The following is a 23597-nucleotide window of genomic DNA, read 5'->3' as shown; positions in this document are numbered from 1 at the left end:
GGTAGAGGCCTTGCGACGAGCTGATCACCCGCCCAAGGAGTCCTACCGAATGTGTAAGATCAAGAAAAACCGAAGTGAACGGAGAAGTTCATGGAGGTAGGCCTAGGCCCACTGGGGCTGTAGTACCAAGGAAAAAACATTGTTGGTAGATTACTGAGAAAAACTACGAAAATCCTCAGTCAGGATAGACGGTATTTCGACCGGGATTCGAATCGAACACCTCCAGAATACAGATCGGAATCTTTACAGTTTGAGCTATCATGATCGGATATTTTATATAGAGGACATAGGATAAAGTACTCAATAATTACCAATCTCATTATCCGTCAATAGTGTCCATTTTCAATTAAAAATCTAACGTTGCTCTTATTTGCCTATTTGTTAGCGCGTAGAGTTTTCCTATATACAATAAGTTCAACTTTCAGCAGCAAGATGGCAGTCAAAGTTCCTGTTGCTAGGAGGGCGAATATAGGTGTCACTAGTGTGGGAGATACGCTTCTGAAGACAACTTGTTTTTCTTCCATCATCTTTCTGACGTTTCTTTTGTTAATTATGTTAAGAATTCCACTCCGATGCATATCGTGGACTCTGAAAAAAATTGTTGGAAAGTATGGGAATTACATAAAAACACATATGACCTTTAAAAAACTAAGAACTATTCAGCACTATATATTTTTTAAATTTTTTAATTCGCAATGTGGGGGGGGAGTCCAGCTGGGTCCACTCGGCACGGCGGACACTGATTAGTCTATTGTAGCCTGGCCCGGGTGATTATGATGATGGAGGATTTGATGGAATAAAGATTGATAGGGGAAACCGAAGTACTCGGAGAAAACCTGTCCCAGCTCCACTTTGTCCACCACAAATCCCATTTGACCAGACCCGGGCCGCCGCGGTGGGAAGCACTGTATATTTAGAAGAAAACTACATGAAGACAAATGGAACTTAAAAGCCTTAATTTTTTTTACGCCTGCTTGCCTGTATATTCAATCTCTTGACAACGCAAACTCACTGAATGCCATGGAGTACTGATTCAGTATAATGCAATTTACGATAATATAATAAATCCATTATCCATTTATCCATTTAAATCACAACGGTTCCTATGTATACCACATATTTTAACATTAAAGAACGTTGAGTTCTACCCACACAGTGTATTAATATTTTGTACGATTGTCACAGAAACAGCTGTTTAACCAGGTGGGCTTCAGAATGGAGACAAAAATGTGTTTTCCGTGAAGTAGGTACAGAATAGGCCAAATGTATATTATTACTTAGCCTTGTGGATCATTATAAAATTGCTGTAACAATATGTGTAAAGGTAAAAGTATCCCTGAGCAGGCCGTGGAGGCCCATAGGGTTGTGAGACGTCGAGGTTCTCACATTTTCTCTAGACAATCGGCTCACAGATGGCGGCGAGTTTGTCAGGCATACACGCCAGTGGCCCCTTACCTCTAGGAAGATTCCTGATACTAATTTATAATTAAAGGCTGAATCGGTCCCATAGTGAGGCTGGAAGGATTAGGTCAGTTGAAAAAAGCCCAATATCATCGGAAATAGAACCCGCGACCTTCGAGTGCCTCAACCAACTACGCTACCGCGTGTCACCAACAATACTCATAGATAAGGATATAATACATATAAAATTCCATTTAATTCTGAAACTTTCTGACGATGGTATATAAAAATGAAGAGTACGGTCTCCTGAGTTCTCCTCCATTCGTGCTACACGGATTCATTTTATCCTGTCATGTGATCAGGAAGAAGGAAGCAGGTTCCGGAACATCGTGGTTTAAGAAATGTGCAGATGGACGGTGCCTACATTGTATGTTGTGTAGGCCTGTGTTATTACACAAAATATATCTCTCCCTGAAACAGCTTCACAGTCAGTGCGGTAGAGAATGTAGGATACTCTGCTAATTTTATTTGATTTTAATCAAAACCTGAATGTTATTCCAGGACTAACGCCTCAGAGAAAAAAAATATGAGCCCTTTAAAACTGGCTGATAATTTCGCTTCGTGTTTCAACAAATTGTGGGGGGCGTGTGAGGACAGAGGGGAGCTCACTTGCAGCTAGGACAGACAACCGAGTTCGAATTTGGTTTCATGTAAAATAGTTTTCAGCTTAAGGGAACCCGGTGCCTTGGGGTATAACTGGGCCACACTGGTCCTGAGGGATATAAATACAGAGACCTGGTCCTCCAGGTTGGGGAAGTCTCGAATCTGAGACAGCAAAATATGGTCATGAGTCCCGTGGGACCCTGAACCAAAAATGACTGCGTTGGCGGGGACCAACAGCAATTGTAAACAACACACCCGTCCTCTCGTCGAAGAGGACACCCCATTTCAACACAACCGCAACTGTCATACTAATAAAAATATGGTGTTCGATCCCAGATGGGGGCTTGACGCCAAGATAGACTGGCCCAATGATCGTTTTTCGTAACATAACTTTGACTTAAGTCAAAATATAGTCACGTTTCCTGCAAAATATATTGACTTGATCATTCTAATTATACTTGGCGAAGAGTATTATTTATGAAGCTCCTCATTATGCAGTTTTCCTCAAAATTATTTATAATTCATTAATCAGTAAACATTCAGACATCCAGCTCATTCTAAACTAACATAGGGAAAGTCATTTGCTAACGCAAATATACGTAATATATGTAATTAAATTCATAGAAGCTGATATGTGGTAACTTTATTCTGGTACAACCTATGTTACTTACGTGCGCCTGAAGATTCCCAAGTAAGGACTTTTCTTCTGTATGATCATAGATCCTTTGAATTCAACACAAGCGTTAGGCACTTCCTGGAGGTTGCAGACCACCTTGTTGGAATAATATGGCAAAGCATCCTTCAGCTCAATGGCAGCGTAATTCGGGCGGACGCACACCAGGTTCAGCGCTTCCAAGCCCGTGCTCGGCAGTGCTGACTTGTAGGGAGCCATATGCTTGTCGTATACCGCTCTCAGCACAGGGTCATGTGATATCTGCGACAAGGAAGAGAACACACATGTTTCGAGTCATCCTTCCACTACAGTAGACAGCTTTCTTCTTCACTATTGGCGCTACAGCCCTGTGTGGGTCTTGGCCTCCTTTATGAAATTAAAATTGATTTCGGTGTAGTGTTGTTAGCCCGACGCTCAACCCCCAAACTGTAGGACAAGGGATTACACTTTGTGTGTTTTCTACCGTTTGAATCTGGATTAGTACACAGTTAAGGGGCTGGATGGCTGCGCCATAGCTCAAGCGGTTAGTCGCTGATTTCCCACCGCGGCGGCCAGGGTTCGATCCCGGGTCTGGTCAAGTGGGATTTGTGGTGGACGAAGTGGCGCTGGGGCAGGTTTTCTCCGAGTACTTCGGTTTCCCCTGCCAATCTTCATTCCACCAATTCCTCCACAATCACCCTCACCTATCATCTGGGGCTGGTACAATAGGCCAGAAGTGGCTGCAGTACAAGGGACTTGGTCCCACGCCACTAGCAACAAAAAAAAAAAGGGACTGGATGACCGAGAAATCGGGGTTTGATTTCCGCTAAAATCCTACACAGCCTCCTATCAAATGGGTAACAAGGGTACTCACATCAGGTTAGAGACGAGGTTAGGAATAATGGAGCTGTACCCCCACTCCACCATACGTATTCATGATGTGCTTAATTAATTAAGCCAAGAGATAAATTTACTTCTTTGTAATTTTATCTATTTATCTATGGCTCTACTGCCCTTTGTTGGGCCTTGGCCGCTTTTTCAGTTTCTTAAGCCTAAACACAGTCGACATGACTCCTTGGACAGGGGATCAGCTCGTCGCAAGGCCACTACCTACACACAGAATAAACGCACAGAGACATCCATGACTTGAGTGGGATTCAAACCCACGACACCAGCGTCTGAGCGAGCGAAGACAGTTCAAGCCTTAGACGGAGGGGCAACTGTGATCAGCATATATTTCTCTTCCGTCTCAAATTGTTTCATCCCTCCTATGATAAAATATTCCCCTAAGTACCCTATTGGCAAGTATCCTCATTTTAAACATGAGACACAAATTTTCACACATGAAGGTCTAGAGGCAAAATAATAAAGAGGTAAAAATATCCCTGTAACAGGCCGTTGAAGCCCATAGGGCTGTGAGACGTCGAGGCCTCCACATTTTCTAGTTAAACTGCTCAAAAATGGCGCTGAGGTTGTCAGCCTTACGAATCGACCGCCCTTTACCCAAGGAAGATTCCTGGTACTCATTTCTGTTAGAGGCTGAGTAGAGCCCACGGCCATAGCGCGGCTGGAAGTGTTAGGTCAGTGGAAAGAGGCAAAGAAATATTTTAATCTTCAAGATTTTAGAGAGCCGAATGGAATAAATAATTATGAATAATAAACAGGGACTTACTTCAAAATGAGTATAGTGGCCGCTATGTCTTCCCACTCCTAAAGTGTAGGTGCCAACTTCCAGGAACTCCTCAAAAGTGTTGAAAGGTAACTTGTCAGTTCTTGTCATGATGTGAGACACAAGAGATGCTGAGTAACTGGCCAACATGATAATCGCTGCGAGGTACATCGTCAGATGAGTGATACGCCATGACACCTCCGCTCTAGCCAAGTTACTCCCTGTGGGAAATATAAAATGAATTTTACGTGGAAATGGAATTCGAGAACTGTTGATGTACAGGGTGATTTTAAATTATTGTCGGGGTTTTCCGTGGCCTGTAATCTTCATATCGGAAATAGCAAAATAAAACTGCTTACAGAATATAAAATTTGTTGAATTTTGAAGATAGCAGTAATGATTCTACAGATAATAAAATTTTTGAGTTACACTTTCACATTCTACAAGCAATTTTATTTTGCTTTTCCAGTTTGAAATATTATAGACCATGGTGACCCCGCCAATAATTTAGAATCGTTCTGCATTTTTGTAGATTTGTAAGATTTGAGGTCTTCACGTCGGTGACTATGAATAATGCTGTCGTCTGGGATGTGGCGCCGTGTAGATATTGTGTGAACTAAAGTTTCGGAGGAACCTATCGCCTCCATCTTCAGGAAAGAAAAATCCGCGAGCGAAGAACAAGAGTGAGCAGGTGGTTGCAACCCAGGACCATTGTGCGACTGGAAAGATTAAGTGGATGAAAAATCCAATGACCTCACAGGAAATTGAACCCGCCACCTTCCGGTTTTAAGCAAATTGCATCAACTAACTACGGTACCGCTTGCCCCCCCTCATAAATTGAATAAGCAACATTAAGGAAGAAAAATCCAGTTTTCAACGAAGTGTCCCGTATGACGCTATGAGGGTTTATCGCTCGAAGGTTACAATTTTCACGAAATAAATTATATTTATAACTAAAAATATCGTCGATACTGATAGTGACGTATCTTAGAAGATGTTTTAAGCAGAACATAGCATCTAGTAATGCTTCTGTGTTCTCATTTACAGAATGTAAAGCTCAGAAGTCCAGAATTCTTTGATAGCATCAAGTCGCATCTACTGGCTTTGTGTCATCCTGCCTAAATGTAGGTTAATTAGGATTACTGCTAAGTTACGAGCTGAAAAACTGCTGAAATCCTGATTGAATTGAGACTGCACAGTGCAACATCTGGACGGGTCGCTTAATCCTCCTTTAACTGTACAATTCGCACTAGCCATTTACTTAGCCACAGAGCTCGCATGTGCCATTTACCTTGCCAGCAGAGCTCGCATGAGTCATTTACTTAGCCAGCAGAGCTCGCACATGCCACTTACCTTGGCAGCAGAGCTCGCATGAGTCATTTACTTAGGCAGCAGAGCTCGCATGAGCCATTACCTCGCCAGTAGAGCTCGCATGAGTCATTTATTTAGCCAGCAGAGCTCCCACATGCCACTTACCTTGGCAGCAGAGCTCGCATGAGCCATTACCTCGCCAGCAGAGCTCACATGAGCCATTTACCTAGCCAGCAGATCTCCCACATGCCACTTACCTTGGCAGCAGAGCTCGCATGAGCCATTGCCTCGCCAGCAGAGCTCGCATGAGCCATTTACCTAGCCAGCAGATCTCCCACATGCCACTTACCTTGGCAGCAGAGCTCGCATGAGCCATTGCCTCGCCAGCAGAGCTCGCATGAGTCATTTACCTAGCCAGCAGAGCTCCCACATGCCACTTACCTTGGCAGCAGAGCTCGCATGAGTCATTTACTTAGGCAGCAGAGCTCGCATGAGCCATTACCTCGCCAGTAGAGCTCGCATGAGTCATTTATTTAGCCAGCAGAGCTCCCACATGCCACTTACCTTGGCAGCAGAGCTCGCATGAGCCATTACCTCGCCAGCAGAGCTCACATGAGCCATTTACCTAGCCAGCAGATCTCCCACATGCCACTTACCTTGGCAGCAGAGCTCGCATGAGCCATTGCCTCGCCAGCAGAGCTCGCATGAGTCATTTACTTAGCCAGCAGAGCTCGTATGACCCATTACCTTGGCAGCAGAGCTCGCATGAGCCATTACTTCGCCAGCAGAGCTCACATGAGCCATTTACCTAGCCAGCAGATCTCCCACATGCCACTTACCTTGGCAGCAGAGCTCGTATTACCCATTACCTTGGCAGCAGAGCTCGCATGAGCCATTACCTTGGCAGCAGAGCTCGTATGACCCATTACCTTGCCACGCATGTGCCATTTACCTAGCCGGCAGAGCTCCCATATGCCACTTACCTTGCAAGCAGAAGGGTGTGATGGCAGAGAAGAGTGACCGGGAGAATTCCAGCAGAAGACCTTCTCTGGTGCCCTGTTTCCTGTTGTGGATCCTTGTTCTGTCAAGCAGCATTGACGCGGCTGAGAGTAGGAGCAGGCAAACAGTCAGTGACATCCAGACGCCGGGACTGAAATGCAGGAGGAAGCTGTTCCATACCAGAACTGTTGAGCCAGGCTTCCTCACGTACACGACCATTCTGACAGCGAAGAGATAATAATACGTAGAAAAGTAGGTGTAAAGGGAAAGTTGTGGGAGAAATGAAAGATAATGTATTTTGGAGGAAGGAAAATATATTGTTAGAAGGATCCTAGTTTTCTTCCGATCATCTACCCGATAGGGGCAGCACAAACCTGAGGACTTATGTTCGTTAAAATTAGTGGTCTGGGACAAAAGCTGCTTGGTTTATTCATCGACCCTGAAGATGGAGGCAACGTGTTCCTCCGAAACGTCGGCCGACTTACTAAACGGCGTTATATTCCAGAAAGTAGAACTCTTCTTAAGAGCTGCGGAATATTTTATGATTGAGGAAGATAATTTGGGGGCCTGTACAAGCATGTAAAAGCCTTAAATGTGTCTTTCTCTCTGTATGTTTGTATAGAGGTCGTACATGCTTTAAAATCTCGTATTCAGACAGATAATCTGGTCTTCAGACACAGGTGTGCCAGTATTCTCTGGCGCCTACCTGTGGTTCCCGCCTTCAGTAAGCGCACAAGGTCAGGCCGCGCCATAGCTCAAGCGGGTAGTCATTGGCTTCCCACCGCGGCGGCCCGGGTTCGATCCCGGGTCTGGTCAAGTGGAATTTGTGGTGGACAAAGTGGTGCTGGGTGGGTTTTCCCCGAGTAATTCGGTTTCCACTGCTAATCTTCATTCCACCAAATTCTCAGTCATCATAATCACCAGGGGCAGGCTACAATAGGCCAATTAGTGACCGCCCTGCCGAGTGGACCCAGTTGGACTCCACCCCTCACTAAGCGAATATATAAGAAAAGCCCACAACGCCTGTTTCTGCCCGTTGCCACGTCGTGTGTCCTAAACATACGCAGGCCAGGCAGATAAAGGAGGAAATCGAATTCAAAAGATATTTGTTGTTACGACTTAATAATTTCGTTCTTCATAACTTCCCTGTATGTGGTTCGCCTTTTCGTGTGTACATCGTGACTCAGCGAGAATTCTGAAAGCCAGCTGCCCACTGGCGAGTGGGAAATTACAAGGCAATTGCCAGTCAGAATTTTGCGTTCGTGCGTGTGTGTAGTATATATGTAATGTAATGTATGTATGTACGTAAGTATCCCTGCCTACATATGTTTACGTTTCTGTCTATGTATATGCATGTGCGTGAATACGAATAAGTATATGTTCATTTATTCCTGCTTATATGTATGTATATTGTGGAATGTAAACCTGTTGCTAAGCAACGGCCGCGAAACAAGTAACTATGCAACAGCCATTGCTAAATAAGGGCTCCGTAAACAAGCATGTTTCCACGTCAACGAGAGAAAAAACAATAATGGAAGAGACTTTTTCTATGTGGTCCGTGCAGAGGTGTTATAACCAGCAGAATTTAACAGGAGTATGGCGCCAAGACGAAATGATTGGCTGTAAACCGCCAATTGTAAAGTGACTCTGACTCTGGGGCTCAGTCATTGTGAGCTGTTGCTAATAGAAACTGAAAGATGGCGGTGAGGTGTCCATGGAGGTAGGCCTAGGCCCGTTGGGGCTGTAGTGCCAAGGAAAAAAAATTCTGTCAGAGGCTGAGTCGATCCCAGGACCATAGTGCGGCTGGAAGGATTGCGTCAATCGAACAATCCAATGACCTCATCGGAAATGGAACCCACGACCTCTCGGCTTGTAGCATAGTGCCTCAACCAACCACGCTACCGCGTGCCCCCTTATATGTACGTATGTAATATACTATGTATGTGCATATGCACGTGAGAATATATGTATACGCACGAGTATTTATGTATGTAACCTATATATATGTATGTATTGATGCATGTACATATAAATGTCGCCCTCTCTCGCCTTGGGAACGCAACTTGTGGGCCTCATGCGACGAAGAGTTTTGAGCACCTCATGTTACATACATCACCACACGAAGTGAGGAGCTTGCTCTCTGATGATAGATGGCAGTGTGAGAATACTCACAAGCGTGTGAGTGTTTTCGCACCTGCGTCCATACCGAGAAAATCATGTTTGTCTACCTGTCAGTTGACATGGGGCCCAGGTAATCCACAGCTTCCATCCTAGGAGCATTGTACATGAAGGCCGAGCTGCTGACGTGCACCTCACCCCTCACGACCAACCCCATCATTCCGGTCCAGGAACCGTTGCCCAATTTCACTCCGAAATTGTCGTCACGTGACTTGTAGTAATCCGTCCTGAAAAGGGACATCACCGGTCAGAGGCTTATTGCACTCTTAATGACATCCTTCGTCACTTTATTACATGAATGTGATTTAATAATAATAATAATAATGATAATAATAATAATAATCTATGGGTGCTACAGTCCGTGATGAACCTTGGCCTATATCTTAAAATTTCTTAATCTTACAGACACTTGGTAGGATTCCTGGGGCGAGGGATCAATCCAGCCCATACCACCCCATCCTATTTCTGTGAGCCACTTTAATGTTATCCATCCACCTACGTCCTGGTATTCCTAGTGATCCCTTTCCTTCTGGATTTAACACCAAAATTCTATATGTATTCCATTTCTCTCTAATTCGTACTACATGTCATGCCCATNGCATCCTCCTTGGCTTGATTATTGTAATTATTCTTGGCGAAGAGTACAAGTTATGAAGCTCCTCATTATGCAGTTTTCTCCAACCTCCTGTCACTTCATCCCTCTTCGGTCCAAATATTCTCAACACCCTATTCTCAAACGCCCTCAGATTATGTTCCTCCCTTAATGTCAGACACCAAGTTTCACACCCATACAGAACCACAGGCAAAACTGTAGTTTTATATATTCTAATTTTTATGTTTTAGACAACAGACGAGAAGACAAAAGGTTCTGCACTGAATGGTAGCAAGCGTTACCCGAGTTCAGTCTCCTCTTAATTTCCTCCTGAATCAGGTATTGATTTGTTATAGTCATTCCAAATATCTGAACTGTGCCACGCTTTCAAAGGATCAGTTAGCTATTTTTATGTCGTGATTTTGCCCTGCATTCCGGTGACGAGACAGTAACATATACTTAGTTTTCTCTGAGTCTATTTCTAGACCAAGCGCCTTACTAGCGTCAGTAGCCCTACAGGTTTTGTACTGATGATAACGATGATCATGACGACAGAAACCTGATAAAGTTTTGCATTCATCTCCGTAAGTACAAAGTTGGTTCACACTGGGCTATTCTGGACACACTATAATGCATTATCCCTTGATGTGGCGTTAACCAATTTCTCCTTTTTGGGCTCTGTTTTTGCCCAAACGCCGCAAAGAAATGTGAGCGTAAAGCGCGAGTCACGCCCACCCTATCTACTCCGCTGATCTTGAGTTCAGCGTTTTACTTTTGTTTCCAAACTCGAAGTAAGCTGCTTTCCTTCGGTGAAGAACTTCTTGAGACCACTCCACGGAGAGCGTGTGGGGGCTTTCGACAGAGACGTAACCCACTGACATACTTTGACGGATTCAAGATATTCTTTTGTTTGGATGGCATCAGCCGCTTTATGTCTGTGTAATATTACCGGAAGGCCGCGCCATAGCTCAAGCGGTTAGTCGCTGGCTCCCCACCGCGGCGGCCCGGGTTCGATCCCGGGGTCTGGTCAAGTGGGATTTGTGGTGGACTAAGTGGCGCTGGGGCAGGGTTTCTCCGAGTACTTCGGTTTCCCCTGCCAATCTTTATTCCACCAGTTACTCCACAATCACCCTCACCTATCATCTGGGGCTGGTACAATAGGCCAGAAGTGGTCGCAGTACAAGGGACTTAGTCCCACCCCACTAGCAATAAAATTATTACCGGTAGAAAGTCAATTTTTAATCTACTTTCCTTATTTTGATAAATAAAACTAGGCATATGCGATATCCATACTGTCTGTGGGCCCGTTAATCCCCCAGCTATTATCTTTTGAATGCCTGAACCAATCTCTATGAAGCTTGATATGTATATCACGGCACTTGAGTCCATCTCAAAGGCGTATTTGTTTGGCAACGGCTAGGTCAACACGTTCTCGCGGCAAAGATACTCGCAACGATAGAAGATATGTTGAACACGTGTATCTATTGCTCTGTGTTTTCTCTGTGTGTGTATTGTTTTCTTTGTTAGATAAGAGATTTAACATACCCACACAAAAGTTCCTTTTTGATATAATAGTGTTAATTATTTAAATATTATATAACTATTTGGAAAACCTGTAGAGAATAGATACTTCGGAGACCTAATAAATGGTGGGATAAATTAAAATTAACCTAGGAGGCAGAGGATGCATAGATGTAACGTGGATTCAATTGGATTATAATAGGATCTCTTTTGTAATGAATTTTCAGAATCTAGAGAAGCTGGGAGATTTCTTGATCATCTGAATGACCCTTGGCTTCTCAGTACGGCTCTGCGCCACGGAAGAAGTTACATAGAATGAAGTAAAGTGCATCCACTCTACTAACCAGGCTACGTCATGGCTTGTGTAGGCAACATTACGGAAGAAAAGTTCCGTGTAAGCGCTTTTGAATTTTCCACTGAGGTTACAGCACCGAAAATATGTTAAGCATACAATGTAGCAACAGAAGCCGAGATAGCTCAGTAGGTATAGCGACTGGTTACGGGCGGAACGACCGAGGGTTCGGAGTTCGAGTCCCGGTAGGGTCAAGAATTTTCACTACGATATATCGTCGATACCGACTATGGGGCCCACCCAACCTAATACCTAATGGGTACCGGGGGCTCTTGCCCGGTGGAAAAGCATCCGGGGCGTAAAGCTGACCACACCGCAACCAGTACCGAGGTCAAGAACACGTGGAACTATACATCCACTCATCCATACGCCGTCATGACATAGTGCTTCATTAGTTTAGCACAGGAACAACTTTACCTTATTTCTTACATTTATATAATGTAGCAGCTTTGTAATGATGATGCAATGGTCTGCGTCACTAGTTGACAATGACGCACTGTCGCTTCTGCAGCAGATCGAGTATAGCATGGGGAGGGTTCAGCAATTGGGCGGGGTGCTGGAAGAAGAGTGTGCGTGTCCCAGAAGGATATTTCAAAAGAGAAAGCATGTAGCAGATGCGAAGAACAAAGGCTGACAGTTTACGTGCTCGGATAAATCAGCTGACTGCGGGATGATTAAGCGACAAGAAAGAAATGAACAGAGAATGAAATGAAACAAAAATAACCCTTTGAAACACGGCAGTCACTCTATTTACCGCTCGTTTTAACAGAGTGCAGTTACCGCTTACGTAATGTGTCCAGGATAAGCAGCCCTGATTTTCCTAAACAGCATTAACCGATGGGAAACCTATGGACCTTCAAGGACTGTTATAAGGATATCTTTATCATTTTTATAGTAAGAGACATAAAAAGAAAGCAGTCTTCTGGGATTTGGCACCGTGTATATGTGGTGTTAACCGACGTTTCGGAGGAACGTATCGCCTCCATCTTCAGGGTAGAAGAAAAAATATATAAGAAATCTGCAAGCAAAGAGACCGTGAGAACCGGTAAAAGCAGACTGTCTGCTTTTACCGGTTCTCACGGTCTCTTTGCTTGCAGATTTCTTATATATTTTTTCTTCTACCCTGAAGATGGAGGCGATACGTTCCTCCGAAACGTCGGTTAACACCACATATACACGGTGCCAAATCCCAGAAGACTGCTTTCTTCATAGTCACCGCCGTGAAAGCCTCAAATCTTACAAGAGACATAAAGATTATATAAGTAGACGAAATGGCTGAATAGTGCTGACCGAAGATGATTATTATATGTTAGAAAAAAATATAACTGTTAAAAACTCACCGGAAATCAATCTGTTGTTCCAGCACCCTCCAGATGTCTCCATATTGACCTCCAACTTCCAAAGGCTTATTGTTCTTCTCTTTGATTATTACGCTCGATAGATGCTAAGAAACAAATAAGGGGATATTAGTTCATAAAAATGGACGCACAAATAAGACATAAGACCTTTTTTTTTAATTCGCTAGGGCGATGGAGTCCAACTGGGTCCACTCGGCACGGCGGCCACTGATTGGCTTATTGTAGCCTGCCCCGGGTGATTATGATGATGGAGAATTTGGTGGAATGAAGATTGGCAGGGGAAACCGAAATACTCGGAGAAAATCCGCCCCAGCGTCACTTTGTCCACCACAAATCCCACTTGACCAGACCCCGGGATCGAATCCGGGGCGCCGCGGTGAAGGGCCGGCGAGTATGCGCCTGAGCTATGGCACGGCCACTAAGGTTACGTAACTCAGCTGGTAAAGTTTTGATTCTTCTTCAAGGGTCCCCTTAACAGGGAAACATCCCGGCCATGTGTTACTGAACCTGCCACTAAAACTGCCGGCTGTCTGCTATCTTCCTCTGCTGTTCGTAACTACTTTCTAGGAAACGTTATCCTTTATATGCACACAAACATGTACACAAGGATGTTGTTTCTTCTGTTAGATCTTTATATTCTTCTTCTGTTTATCCTTCGATACGTATATAGGCCCTACTGAAAATATTCTTGTCTATATTTACGACAAGCCTTTGAAATGTGCCCAGAAACCTGACCTCAGCGACGCCTGTCTTGAGAACAAGCCCCTGCAACTTGTTTCTCCTTCCGTAGAGGTATTGTGAGGGCCAGGACACGGCCCGACCGTCAGCGCAGTTGCCCAGCCGGCGCGTCTGCAGGGGAAGTGAGGGACTGACGCGGTACACCTCCGTCAGGACGAACTCGTGGCTGCTCCCGGGTTGAGCCACTACCAACTCGCAATCAAAAGGAATGTCAATACCAGCGAAGAACTTCTCAAAACAAGAATCTCTCTCCAGGAAGAGTAGCCACTTCGCGTCTCGTAAGCGGGCTGATCCAGACAGCTAGACACGGGGCACAATTTCAGTTATTTTAATTAGTGGTTGTTGTTTGCATATAGGATTTTGGTGGGAAAACCAATAAATAAGAAACCACCAAGCAGACCTAGACATAGATGAAAGAATGCTATTAAAATGGATCTTAAATAGGATTGGGTTGTATGGGTTGATGTGGCTCAGGGTAAGGACAAACGAAGGGCTCTTGTAAGCACTGTAATGAAATTTTGGGTTCTATAAAATATTGGGAAATTCTTATGTAGCTGCACATTTGGCGGATTCTCAAGAAGGGCAAGTTCCATGAAATTAGTGACTTTTCCTTATTTTACACGTCGCTGCATTAAGCCTCTGAAATTCAGAGCGGGGTAGTTCTATCATTAGATTAAAATATTTTTCACCATCTCAAGGTTTAATGATTTTGACAAATGCATTTCGATCGAGGATTTTTTTTTTTTGCGTTGAATATAAAAAAGCAAGAAAATTCGTGAAATGTGTTTGTTTGAACACAGTTTTGGAGCTTGATTTTCGCTCCAGCTCAGAGCAAGACCAGAAACGATTTGAGATAAAATTTTAGTTACTGAATATTAATTTATTTCAAAATACAGTCGTCCTGTCTTTGACCATGAAAATTTACGGGTGCGAAACAAATCCTAAATTGAAATGCTGTAACTGAAACATGGTGAAAGCAAAAAGTGAAGTTATCCCTGTAAGTGGCCTTAGGTTGGTGAGACGTCGAGACTCCCACATTTTTCAGACAATCGATTCACATATGGCGGTGAGTTTGTTAGCCTCACGCGCCGACCGTCCTTTACCCCCAAGAAGACACCTGGTACTCACTTCTGCTAGAGGTGGAGTCGACCTCCAGGACCATAGTGCGGCTGGAAGGATTAGGTCAATTGAAAAATCCAGTGACCTCAACGGAAATGGAATCCGTGACCTTCCGACTTGTAGCATGGTGCCTCAACCAACTACGCTACCGGGTGCCCCACCAGAACTTATATTATATTTCTACCGTAAACATGCTTGGAGATTTCTGTGTAGAAGCCCTGAGGGGAAAATACTCCTCCACATCTTTTTACAATTGATACAGACTGAACATGTATGTTCTTGGGTGTGTTGACACAGAGACTAATTTTATATAATTTACCCGCAACAACACTTTTGACATGCTGCAAGAAATCTGGTAGGCCATGATGCTCCAAAATCTTCTGTTGACTTATATCCTTGTTATATTTTCAATGTAAAACGATGTATGTTATCATAAAGTACGAATTAAATTATTGATTTTATTGATTTCAGGGCAATATTGATAAAATATTCTGCTATTGATTGACTGACTGCTAAATTACTGCCGGTTCTCGCTAACACAATGATTCCTCTTTCGGAGTACCACGGGACTCACGACCATATTTTAATATATGACGACACAGGCAACATTCGAACAAGCACTTATTTTCCTCTTGGGTCTTTGGACCATGCCGATGTAGGCAGTGGCACGAACGTTTTACAGGTAAATATTTCCGTAGAATATAGTTCGAAACGTCGTAACACGGCCCAAATCTTCGTGGTACGAAGATTTAGAGAGCAGAATTAACAATATGAATGTAGTAGTTGAGATTCTCAGCGGTGGTTATGAAGAGTTCTATCTTGTAGGATATAACGCAATGTATTGCGTTGAAAAATCAACCGACATTTCGGAGAAAAATAGCACCTTCATCTTTAGTGTCGAAAGCTAGGACAAGCGAGAACCTAACTTGAAGTAATTAGCAAGTAGACATTTTGTCCCTGAATATGGAGGCGAATATTTCTCCGAAACATCAGTTACTTTCATGATTAGCAAGAAGAAAGTTGAACAGGTATAAATCACTTACAGGCTGGATGACCGGGTTTGATTTCCGACAGAAGTAGGAATGTTTATCTTCGCCCACGCGTCCAGGCCGGCTTAGAGAGGACCTCAGTTTCATATCGGAGTTGTACCCCAGGCCGTGAAAGGGTAAACATTGCCTCTACCGCGCCGTGTACCTTCACGGTAAAACGCATGCGCAGAACGTTACTTTACGCCGCTTTCAGTCGCTGCACTGTATAGACGCGAGGTAGGATCATAGGGGAACCATGAACTGGAAATTATTAAGCAGGACACGTCATGATCTAATCGAAGTCCATTTCAGTGGAGTCACTAGACAGTGTTCCGGCAGAGAATCGAACAGAACACCCCTCCGTATACAAATCAAGAGCATTACTGCTATTCCAACCCGCTCAATGAATAATTACCATATTTTTTTATACGCTTATTATTAATGGTGCAGAACTTCATTTCGTATCGTTATAACTTGTTGATAGCTCGCTCAGTGCAGCAACAGGTACACGCTGGACGGCCGGGGATCAATTCCCAGAAGGGGCAAGAGATTTCTCCACAGCGTCCAGACCAGCTCTGGGGCGCACCTGGTATCCTATCTAATGGGTACTGGGGCTGTTTCCCCAGGGGTAAGGCAGCAGGGACGTGAAGCTCACCACTCATATCAATCTAGTGAAAAGGTAAAAAATGGTGGAGCTATACCTCCACTCCATGATAAGCACGGGGATATCTTTACTTCTATGCCGTTATGATTTACATATAAGGTAATATTAAAAATATATCATAGAGAAATGGGCAGGGGATGTAGCACGCATGGGGAGAAGAAGGCTGTATACAGGGTTTCTGTGGGAAATCCAAAATGAAAGATTCTACTAGGAAGAACTTAGATGGGAAGTTGTGGGCTGGTTTCAACTGGCTCAGGATAGGGACAAGTAATGAACATTGTTGTGAAATTCTTGAGTAGCTGAGCGACTGGTAGCTCTCAACAATGCTCGACTGCATGGAGTTAGACAGTTACGACTTGTAAGTTTTTATATTCGTACGAACCTGGTACAAGATGCGTCTAGCAGAATATTCATCGTGTGGAAATATGTGGAGAGGAATACTTGCTTTACACCGCAGAGTGTCAGCATACACCGAAATGTCGTGTGATGATAACGTGGCTAATGTTGTATCACGTGAGAAGAATAGTTTCATTGCATCGAGGATCGTTGTTTGTCCTTGCCAGCCTGAATGGAATGACACATTGTTACCGAAACTTCTAAAATTCATGTATCGCATTTCAGTGATTCAGTATTGAGGGGGTGGGTTTCCACATGCACCGCGACTGATAGTCTATTGTACATCCCCCTTTTAATTTCTACTGTCTCCATCCCCTACCGATACTGGTGCTCGCTATCAGCCCCTTTCTGCCAGCAAGGTTTCTACCCCCTACTTGGCAGTGATATCTAATAGTTAGTCCCTTTCTGTCAGCGAGGTAGTCCCTCCTCTGGCAGTGGTACCTAATACTCCCCCATCTATCGGAGGCATTGGAAACTATTTGGGCGGGAAACGTTTGGCCTAATTTAGCTCAGAGGCCTCCTAGAGACATGAGGATGTTTCGTATTTACATCTGTCCAGAATTTCTTCTTCTTTTTTTTCAGCCTACTTTCTTTATTTTGTAAAAAATTAATAAAAGTAGGCTTATGCTATCTCCATCCTGTCTGTGTGTTTGCGAGTCCCCACATCAACTTTTGTATGCCTGGCCTAATCTTTATGAAACTTGGTATGTCAATCTCAATACCGTACTTCATAAATACCTCCCATCTGTCTGAGAGTCTGTATGTGTACTCACTTATTTCGTTGCTAGTCAACGGTGTAATATAGTAAATATGTTCCCGCAACAACAAAGAATTTTTTTCGTCGTTTTCTATGCGGTCTGTGCAGTATCAAGGGAAAGTAGGCGATTAGTTGTTCTCAGGACTTCTTGTTAGTGTATATCAACAATTATATACTACTATTTTCCTGCTGCCGCCATTACTACTACTCTACTACTACTACTACTCTACTACTACTACTACCATCACTACTACGGCTACTATTACTGTTACGACCACCACTACTGGTGCTTTTTCTGCTACGAGCACCATTATTATTATCATTATTATTATTAGAGGGTGTGGGTTAGACCAGTTATTGGTCCATTGTGCGTCCCCCTTTAATTTATACTGTCGCCATATCCTACCGGTACTGGTGCGTGCTATCAGCCCCGTTCAGCCAACGAGGTCGGCCGTCGGTACTTGATATTTCCCCCATCTACCAGAGGCATTGGAAACTACTTGGGCGGGAAATTGTTGCCTAATTTTGCTCAGAGGTCTCCTAGAGACATGAGGACTACTAATATATCTATGCTATACACAACAATGTCTACCCGTTTCATTGTCGTGCAGTAGGTAAAGGCACGCAGAGCGGAAATATTGTTTTACTGCTGCTGCTAAGGCAACGGTGTCATCTACGGAGAAAGCTGTGGATGACGCTATCAGAACATGCAGCACCAACAGTTTCATATCGATACGTTCCAGAAACATCTGATTATCTTCTGTGGCATGCAGTTCGTGTTGCATAGTTGTGTTTCTCTGTGAAGTGAAAATGTAGGCCAGAGCTGATGTACTGCAAGGAAAAAAATATTAATTATAATCATAAATTTGTATTCACGACGTAATGTATGGAGCTAAACCCCATTTGGAATGTATATGGCGTGCATATAAACAAAACATGGGAGACAGAGGTTAGGCTTTGCCTTTTAGTTAGCTTACTCACCGTGGCTCTATTCTTTGCGCGGCATACACAACGCAACAGCAGCAGGTTATCACAGGGGTCAGGGCACATAGTGAATTCCGCGTTTTATGTCCTGCTACTTGCGTCTGGTTTGTTTATGTATAGTCCTTACAATTCAGAATGAATAATACCAATGAACTAACTCCATGGGACAGAATAATTCTTGAAAAGCTAATAGTCGCTCAGCTAGTCAAAAAATACCATAATTTTATGATACCGGAAGATTAATTGTCCTAAAAAAGGTAATTTTGGACATTGCCTGTGGTCTCAATTTTTTCAAACCATAACGTTTCGCAGAATGGATATATTTCCTTCATCAGGTGTAGAAGTGGAAAGTTTCCTACGCTTTGGGTCCTTTAAGAATATTGTCTGAGCTATATTATTAGACTTGACGTATTAATTTTGGGAACATATTATACAGGTTATGTGACATGACGCTGGAAAGCCGGAATAGCGAAGCCAGAATAGATGTTCCTTGCTCATTGTTCACAGTCTCTCATGAAGTCCATCCATCGTTAGAGCCAGGCTACTTCATACTCTGTGTAGGCGCTTATGGCTGAAAAGCCCTGTTAAGCATGTATTAATTTTTTCTACCTGCGTGTGAATGAAGGAAGTACTAGAGAGAGTCAGTAAATTGGTCATAAATGGATAAAATGCAAAAATCTTGTGATATTCGACCCTGAAAAATTATTTCCCTACATATCCTCCACCAATACTGATAAAATTTTCCCGTCGCTTTACCAGTGCGTCGAAACCCGCAGCATAGAAATCTTTTGACTGTTGTCTCAGCCACTTCCGCACGTGCTCGGGCATCATCCTGCGATTTTCGAACGTACTTGAGAGAATTTCTCGATCCAATTGTGAATCGCTTTACGTGACAAACACTTCCCACCGTAAACAGGAAACATTTATTTATGAAACCTTTACATTAAGTCCTTTTGCCCACAAGAAAACGCACAACATAACGCTGCTCTTCGGTAGTTCCGTCCTCAGGCAAGATCGCCGTTTTGACTACTGAAACCAGACTCTGAACATGCGCATGCGCGTTTGCTACCTAGACTGTCACGAAGCTGAACTGTGCTGCTACCTAGTGATACAAGTAGAAAACCTATTATGTCTATTACAGCTGTTTTACTTCTGTTTGTGAGCTGTTGTGTGTCTTTTCTCAGTGTTTTTACTTATATTTTCTCTTCAGTTTGCAGTTTTGTTTTTCTTCTTTGTTCCTTGTGCCCTATTTCTCTCCCACTACTTATATCGTGTCACTAATAGACTTCATTACGTCTCGTTTGGAACTGTTTCCCCGCGCTGTCGGAAACTTCTCTCTTCTCCTATCGCGTTCCCCTCGTTTTGCGAAGGGGTGAGTCAGAGGGGAGGAAAGTGCACACAGATGCCTGAATTCCTGAAGCGCATTTCCTTACCCTTTAAATCTCTCTCTATATATATTCGATCCCAACTGGAAGTCGGAATTTTCCAAGTCAGATTCACTCCTCTTGTACAGTGACAGGCCAGCAAAAGCTAAGGACATGTGGTGTGTTTTCTAACTCATCGCTTCGAATTCTGTGGGTCAGTGGTGCAATATCAAATACCCATTACGATACGGTTTTCGATTCGTGTATTCCTTCTTAGGTTACTTAAATATTGTGGCATGTAGACCCGTTGCTAGGCAACGATCACGAAATAAACACCTATATAATAGCCGTCGTTAAGTAATGCCTCTGTAAGCAACGGCCGTTTATATTTAATGGCCACAACAAACACTCAACAATGGAATAGCTAATAATATAAATTCCTTCGTCAATGTAACTGTAATTTATTAATTTAAGCTCCACTATATGTTTCGACCCTTATACTGTCATCCTCAGTTGTCGTGCAGCCACCTGCTCACGCTGGTACTTCCCTCTCGGATTTATATACCCTGAAGTTGGAGGTGATAGTTCCTTCCGAAACGTCGGTTTACACAATATCTACACGGCGCCACATCCCAGAAGACGGCATTCTTCACAAGTCAATAACTTTAGTGCTTGAGCCAGTTTCATCCGTATGCACTGTACAGACGGTGGAACTTGTGAAAATTACCATTTGCGGCTCTCATGTTCAGTAAGTCAGACTACTTGTGGTGTGGGACGTCTGACATTGTCACAGCACTCTTAAAACTATAAGCATGGGAGCCGGGATAGCTCAGCCGCTATGATGGATTGTGGTTTGAACGCCTGGGGTTCAATTCCCAGCAGGGATAAGATATATTTCTCATTTCCACAGCGTCCAGACCGGTTCTGAGGTCCAAATGGTACCTGGGGCTTTTTCCTGGGGTAAAGTAGGCGGGGCGTGAATCTAACCACGCACCTCCATCTAGTTTCGAGATCAAAAATTGTGGAGCTATACCTCCACTCTCACGTTAATTTATTAAGCGTGGTCCTTAATTAAGGACAGGGACATCTTTACTAACTCTACTTTATCTATGTATCTATCTATCTATTTATCTATCTGTATGTATGTCTGTCTGTCTATCTATCTACCTGTCCGTCTGTCTACAGCCCACTGTTGGATCTTGGAAGTTATTCACATTCGGTAGGACGACGGATGAACCCGTCGCAAGGCCGCTACCTACACAGGACAACACATCCATGCCTTAAGTGGGATTCGAACCCACGATCCCAGTGTTCTAGCCGGCGAAGACACTTCACGCCTCAGACCGCTCGGCCACTGTGATCGGCTTGCCTTAAATATAGGGATGTTAAAGCGAATTTCAGATACTCACAGCGGTGACTGAAGAATACAAACTTCCGGGGTGTGAGACCGTGCAGTCTGGAAGATATTTACCGGCGTTACTATACTTGCTGTTTGTATATATGCTTTTCCTCAGTATATCACTGTGAGATATCAGTAACGACCCGTCTTATGCAGCATTCTATCAAAATAAAATATGTATAACTCTTACATACATATGTAATGATAGATAATGTATTCAGGTTGAGAATGTTCGGTTCTGTGTTATGTATCTCTTAATTACGAGGGCCATTAGTTTCGTAGGAGCGGCTGATGGTTGATAGAAGTCGTTTAGAACGGTAGTGGGAAGCGAGGCCTCGCCACAAACTCCTCTCCACTTCGAACTGATATTAATGCCAAGCCTGTTTATACGGAGACATGAAAATGGGAAAGTTATGATGATCTTTCATAAAAATATTTATCCGAATGAAAGTGAACCAAGCCGATGCATGTAAATTTGTGATTTAACGATGTTGTGAGTGAGAGGATGATTAATGAATATGGAGCTGTTGGTGCTCTGAGGATTTGCGAGAGAAACCGAAATACCAAAGGAAAGCCTCCCATAATATTAACTTTATCCGCCACAAATCCAACATGACATGATCTTGGGTCGAATTCTGGTACAACGAATTACCATTTTTATTGTATGTCACTGTATCGAAATATATAGCAGATACGGAATAATAAAGATGTGTTAATACTTTCACGTGTAGGGGTGTGACTTTAGATGGGGGTTGGTTTGGATAATTGCATTTATAGACCGCTTATACGCACAACTTGGAACTATAGGCAATTACAGCGCTATCGCTGATCTACACACTTAATAATTCACGGGTACACACGCACTAGGGTCTTCAAGTCTCCACTAGCCGTATCCTGGCATCGGATTTCAACACAGTAATTATACCAGTATCACTGTAACTGCAACACACATTAAGTCTTTATTGAACAGTCTAATTTCTTTCTTGCCAACTATTCTCAATCATCTTCGACTGCCATCTCAAGAGATTCCCACAATTTTCCTCGTTATATAGCCTCGGGACGGACCAACAGAAAACACCGTTTCCATTTCTCTATTTTTAGAGGCGTTCCTACCTCGCCGTTGTATAGAAACGCAGTTATCCTATCATTCCTTGCGTATTCATCGCCGAGGGAATGTTATACCGAGTCGTTGCTTAGCAGTGAACGTCTGCTGTGGCTCCACTATTCCGGCTTTCAGGCGTCATGTCACAATACAGTAATACTTGTTTATTTATTTGGAATATGTTATGTTGAAGGCAATTTAATAGTACCACCTATCAAATTACCGCCTTAGCTATGGTAAAGTCGACACGTTTGTAGAAGGGATGCCAGACCCTCATGATGTAAGGATGCTGATGGTCCGAAACGTCAGTAATTTTTAACAAATTATCACGTCTTATAGCTCGAGATTTTATTAATATTAGACCCTGTAAAGGCTTTTGATCTTATATAGAAGGAAATTAAATTTTACAGGAAGTTTGATTTCAACTTAGTTGGGTGCGAAGCGAAGAGGTTGGTATAGAGGTAAGAATGTAGTCTCTTGTGTTCAGGAGATTCTTAGTTCGAATCTCAACCAGGACAACTCGGTATCCTGACTGAAGTTTTCCGTGTTTTTTAATCCCTTTAGGCAAATACCGGAACAATGACTCGATTAAACCTTGACCGCCTCCGTAAAAATTGTTTTCATCTTTCATCAGTTGCACTATAGTCTATAGAGTCTAGATGCTGAAAGGCGCCGTTAATCCATCGACAAAAAGTTCCAATAAAATAACGGCCTGACTAAATCCTTATTAACGGACCCCGCAACCAGAAGGCAGTCGTTCCCAAAACCCACGATTTATCTGGAGACATTTCCACCCCCCCCCCTCATCTGCAAGCGGCGCATAAGTTTAAGTTGTGTTTATGTAACGCTGGGGGGGAGGGGGGACAAGTGATCCTCCATTATTGCAGACTAGCACTTGGAATTAAGATTAATATCCTCTACGTTGTGACACCACAGAGCCTGGTACATCTTTACCAACGTTTCTGAGAAAATAATGTCGGGTATAATACGTCAGAGTCCATGACATCATATCCAAGAAGAAATATTCATATTTGCCGCAGCGAGAACGTCAGATCTTACGTAGGTGTAGAAAGTAAAGGTAAAAGTTAAAGCTATCCCTGTACCAGACCGTGGAGGCCAATAGGTTTGTGAGACGTCGAGGCTCCCACATTCTCTCTAGACAGTCGGCTCATAGATGGCGGTAAGGTTGTTAGCCTTATGTGCCGGTCCCTCTTTATCCCAAGGAAGATTCCTGGTACTCATTTCTGTTAGAGGCTGAGTCGACTCCAGGGACATAGTGCGGCTGGAAGTATTAGGTCAATTGAAAAATCTAATTACCTCAAAGGATAAATGATATGAACTCCGTCCCAA

The 23597-nt window shown here is 43.4% G+C and overlaps 2 protein-coding genes across 3 annotated transcripts in view; one reads left to right on the top strand and one right to left on the bottom strand.

The window, feature by feature from the left end:
- LOC111870910 overlaps window positions 1–23597 on the top strand; it is a 251703-nt gene that overhangs the window by 86449 nt on the left and 141657 nt on the right. The gene's annotated exons all lie outside the window — the stretch shown is intronic.
- LOC111870907 (glutamate receptor ionotropic, delta-1) lies at window positions 141–16777 on the bottom strand. Its single transcript, XM_023863536.2, has 7 exons — window positions 16628–16777; window positions 12679–12782; window positions 8924–9100; window positions 6680–6915; window positions 4389–4606; window positions 2736–2998; window positions 141–588 (listed from the first exon to the last, which is right to left on the bottom strand). Exons 1-7 carry the CDS (start codon window positions 16775–16777, stop codon window positions 375–377), a joined length of 1362 nt encoding a protein of 453 aa, XP_023719304.2. The 3' UTR covers window positions 141–374.

The sequence above is a fragment of the Cryptotermes secundus genome, unplaced genomic scaffold (assembly GCF_002891405.2).
Source record: "Cryptotermes secundus unplaced genomic scaffold, Csec_1.0 scaffold896, whole genome shotgun sequence".
Taxonomy (NCBI): Eukaryota; Metazoa; Arthropoda; class Insecta; order Blattodea; family Kalotermitidae; genus Cryptotermes; species Cryptotermes secundus.
The sequence above is the reverse complement of the archived record's forward strand: the minus strand, read 5'-3'. Positions and strand labels throughout refer to the sequence as shown.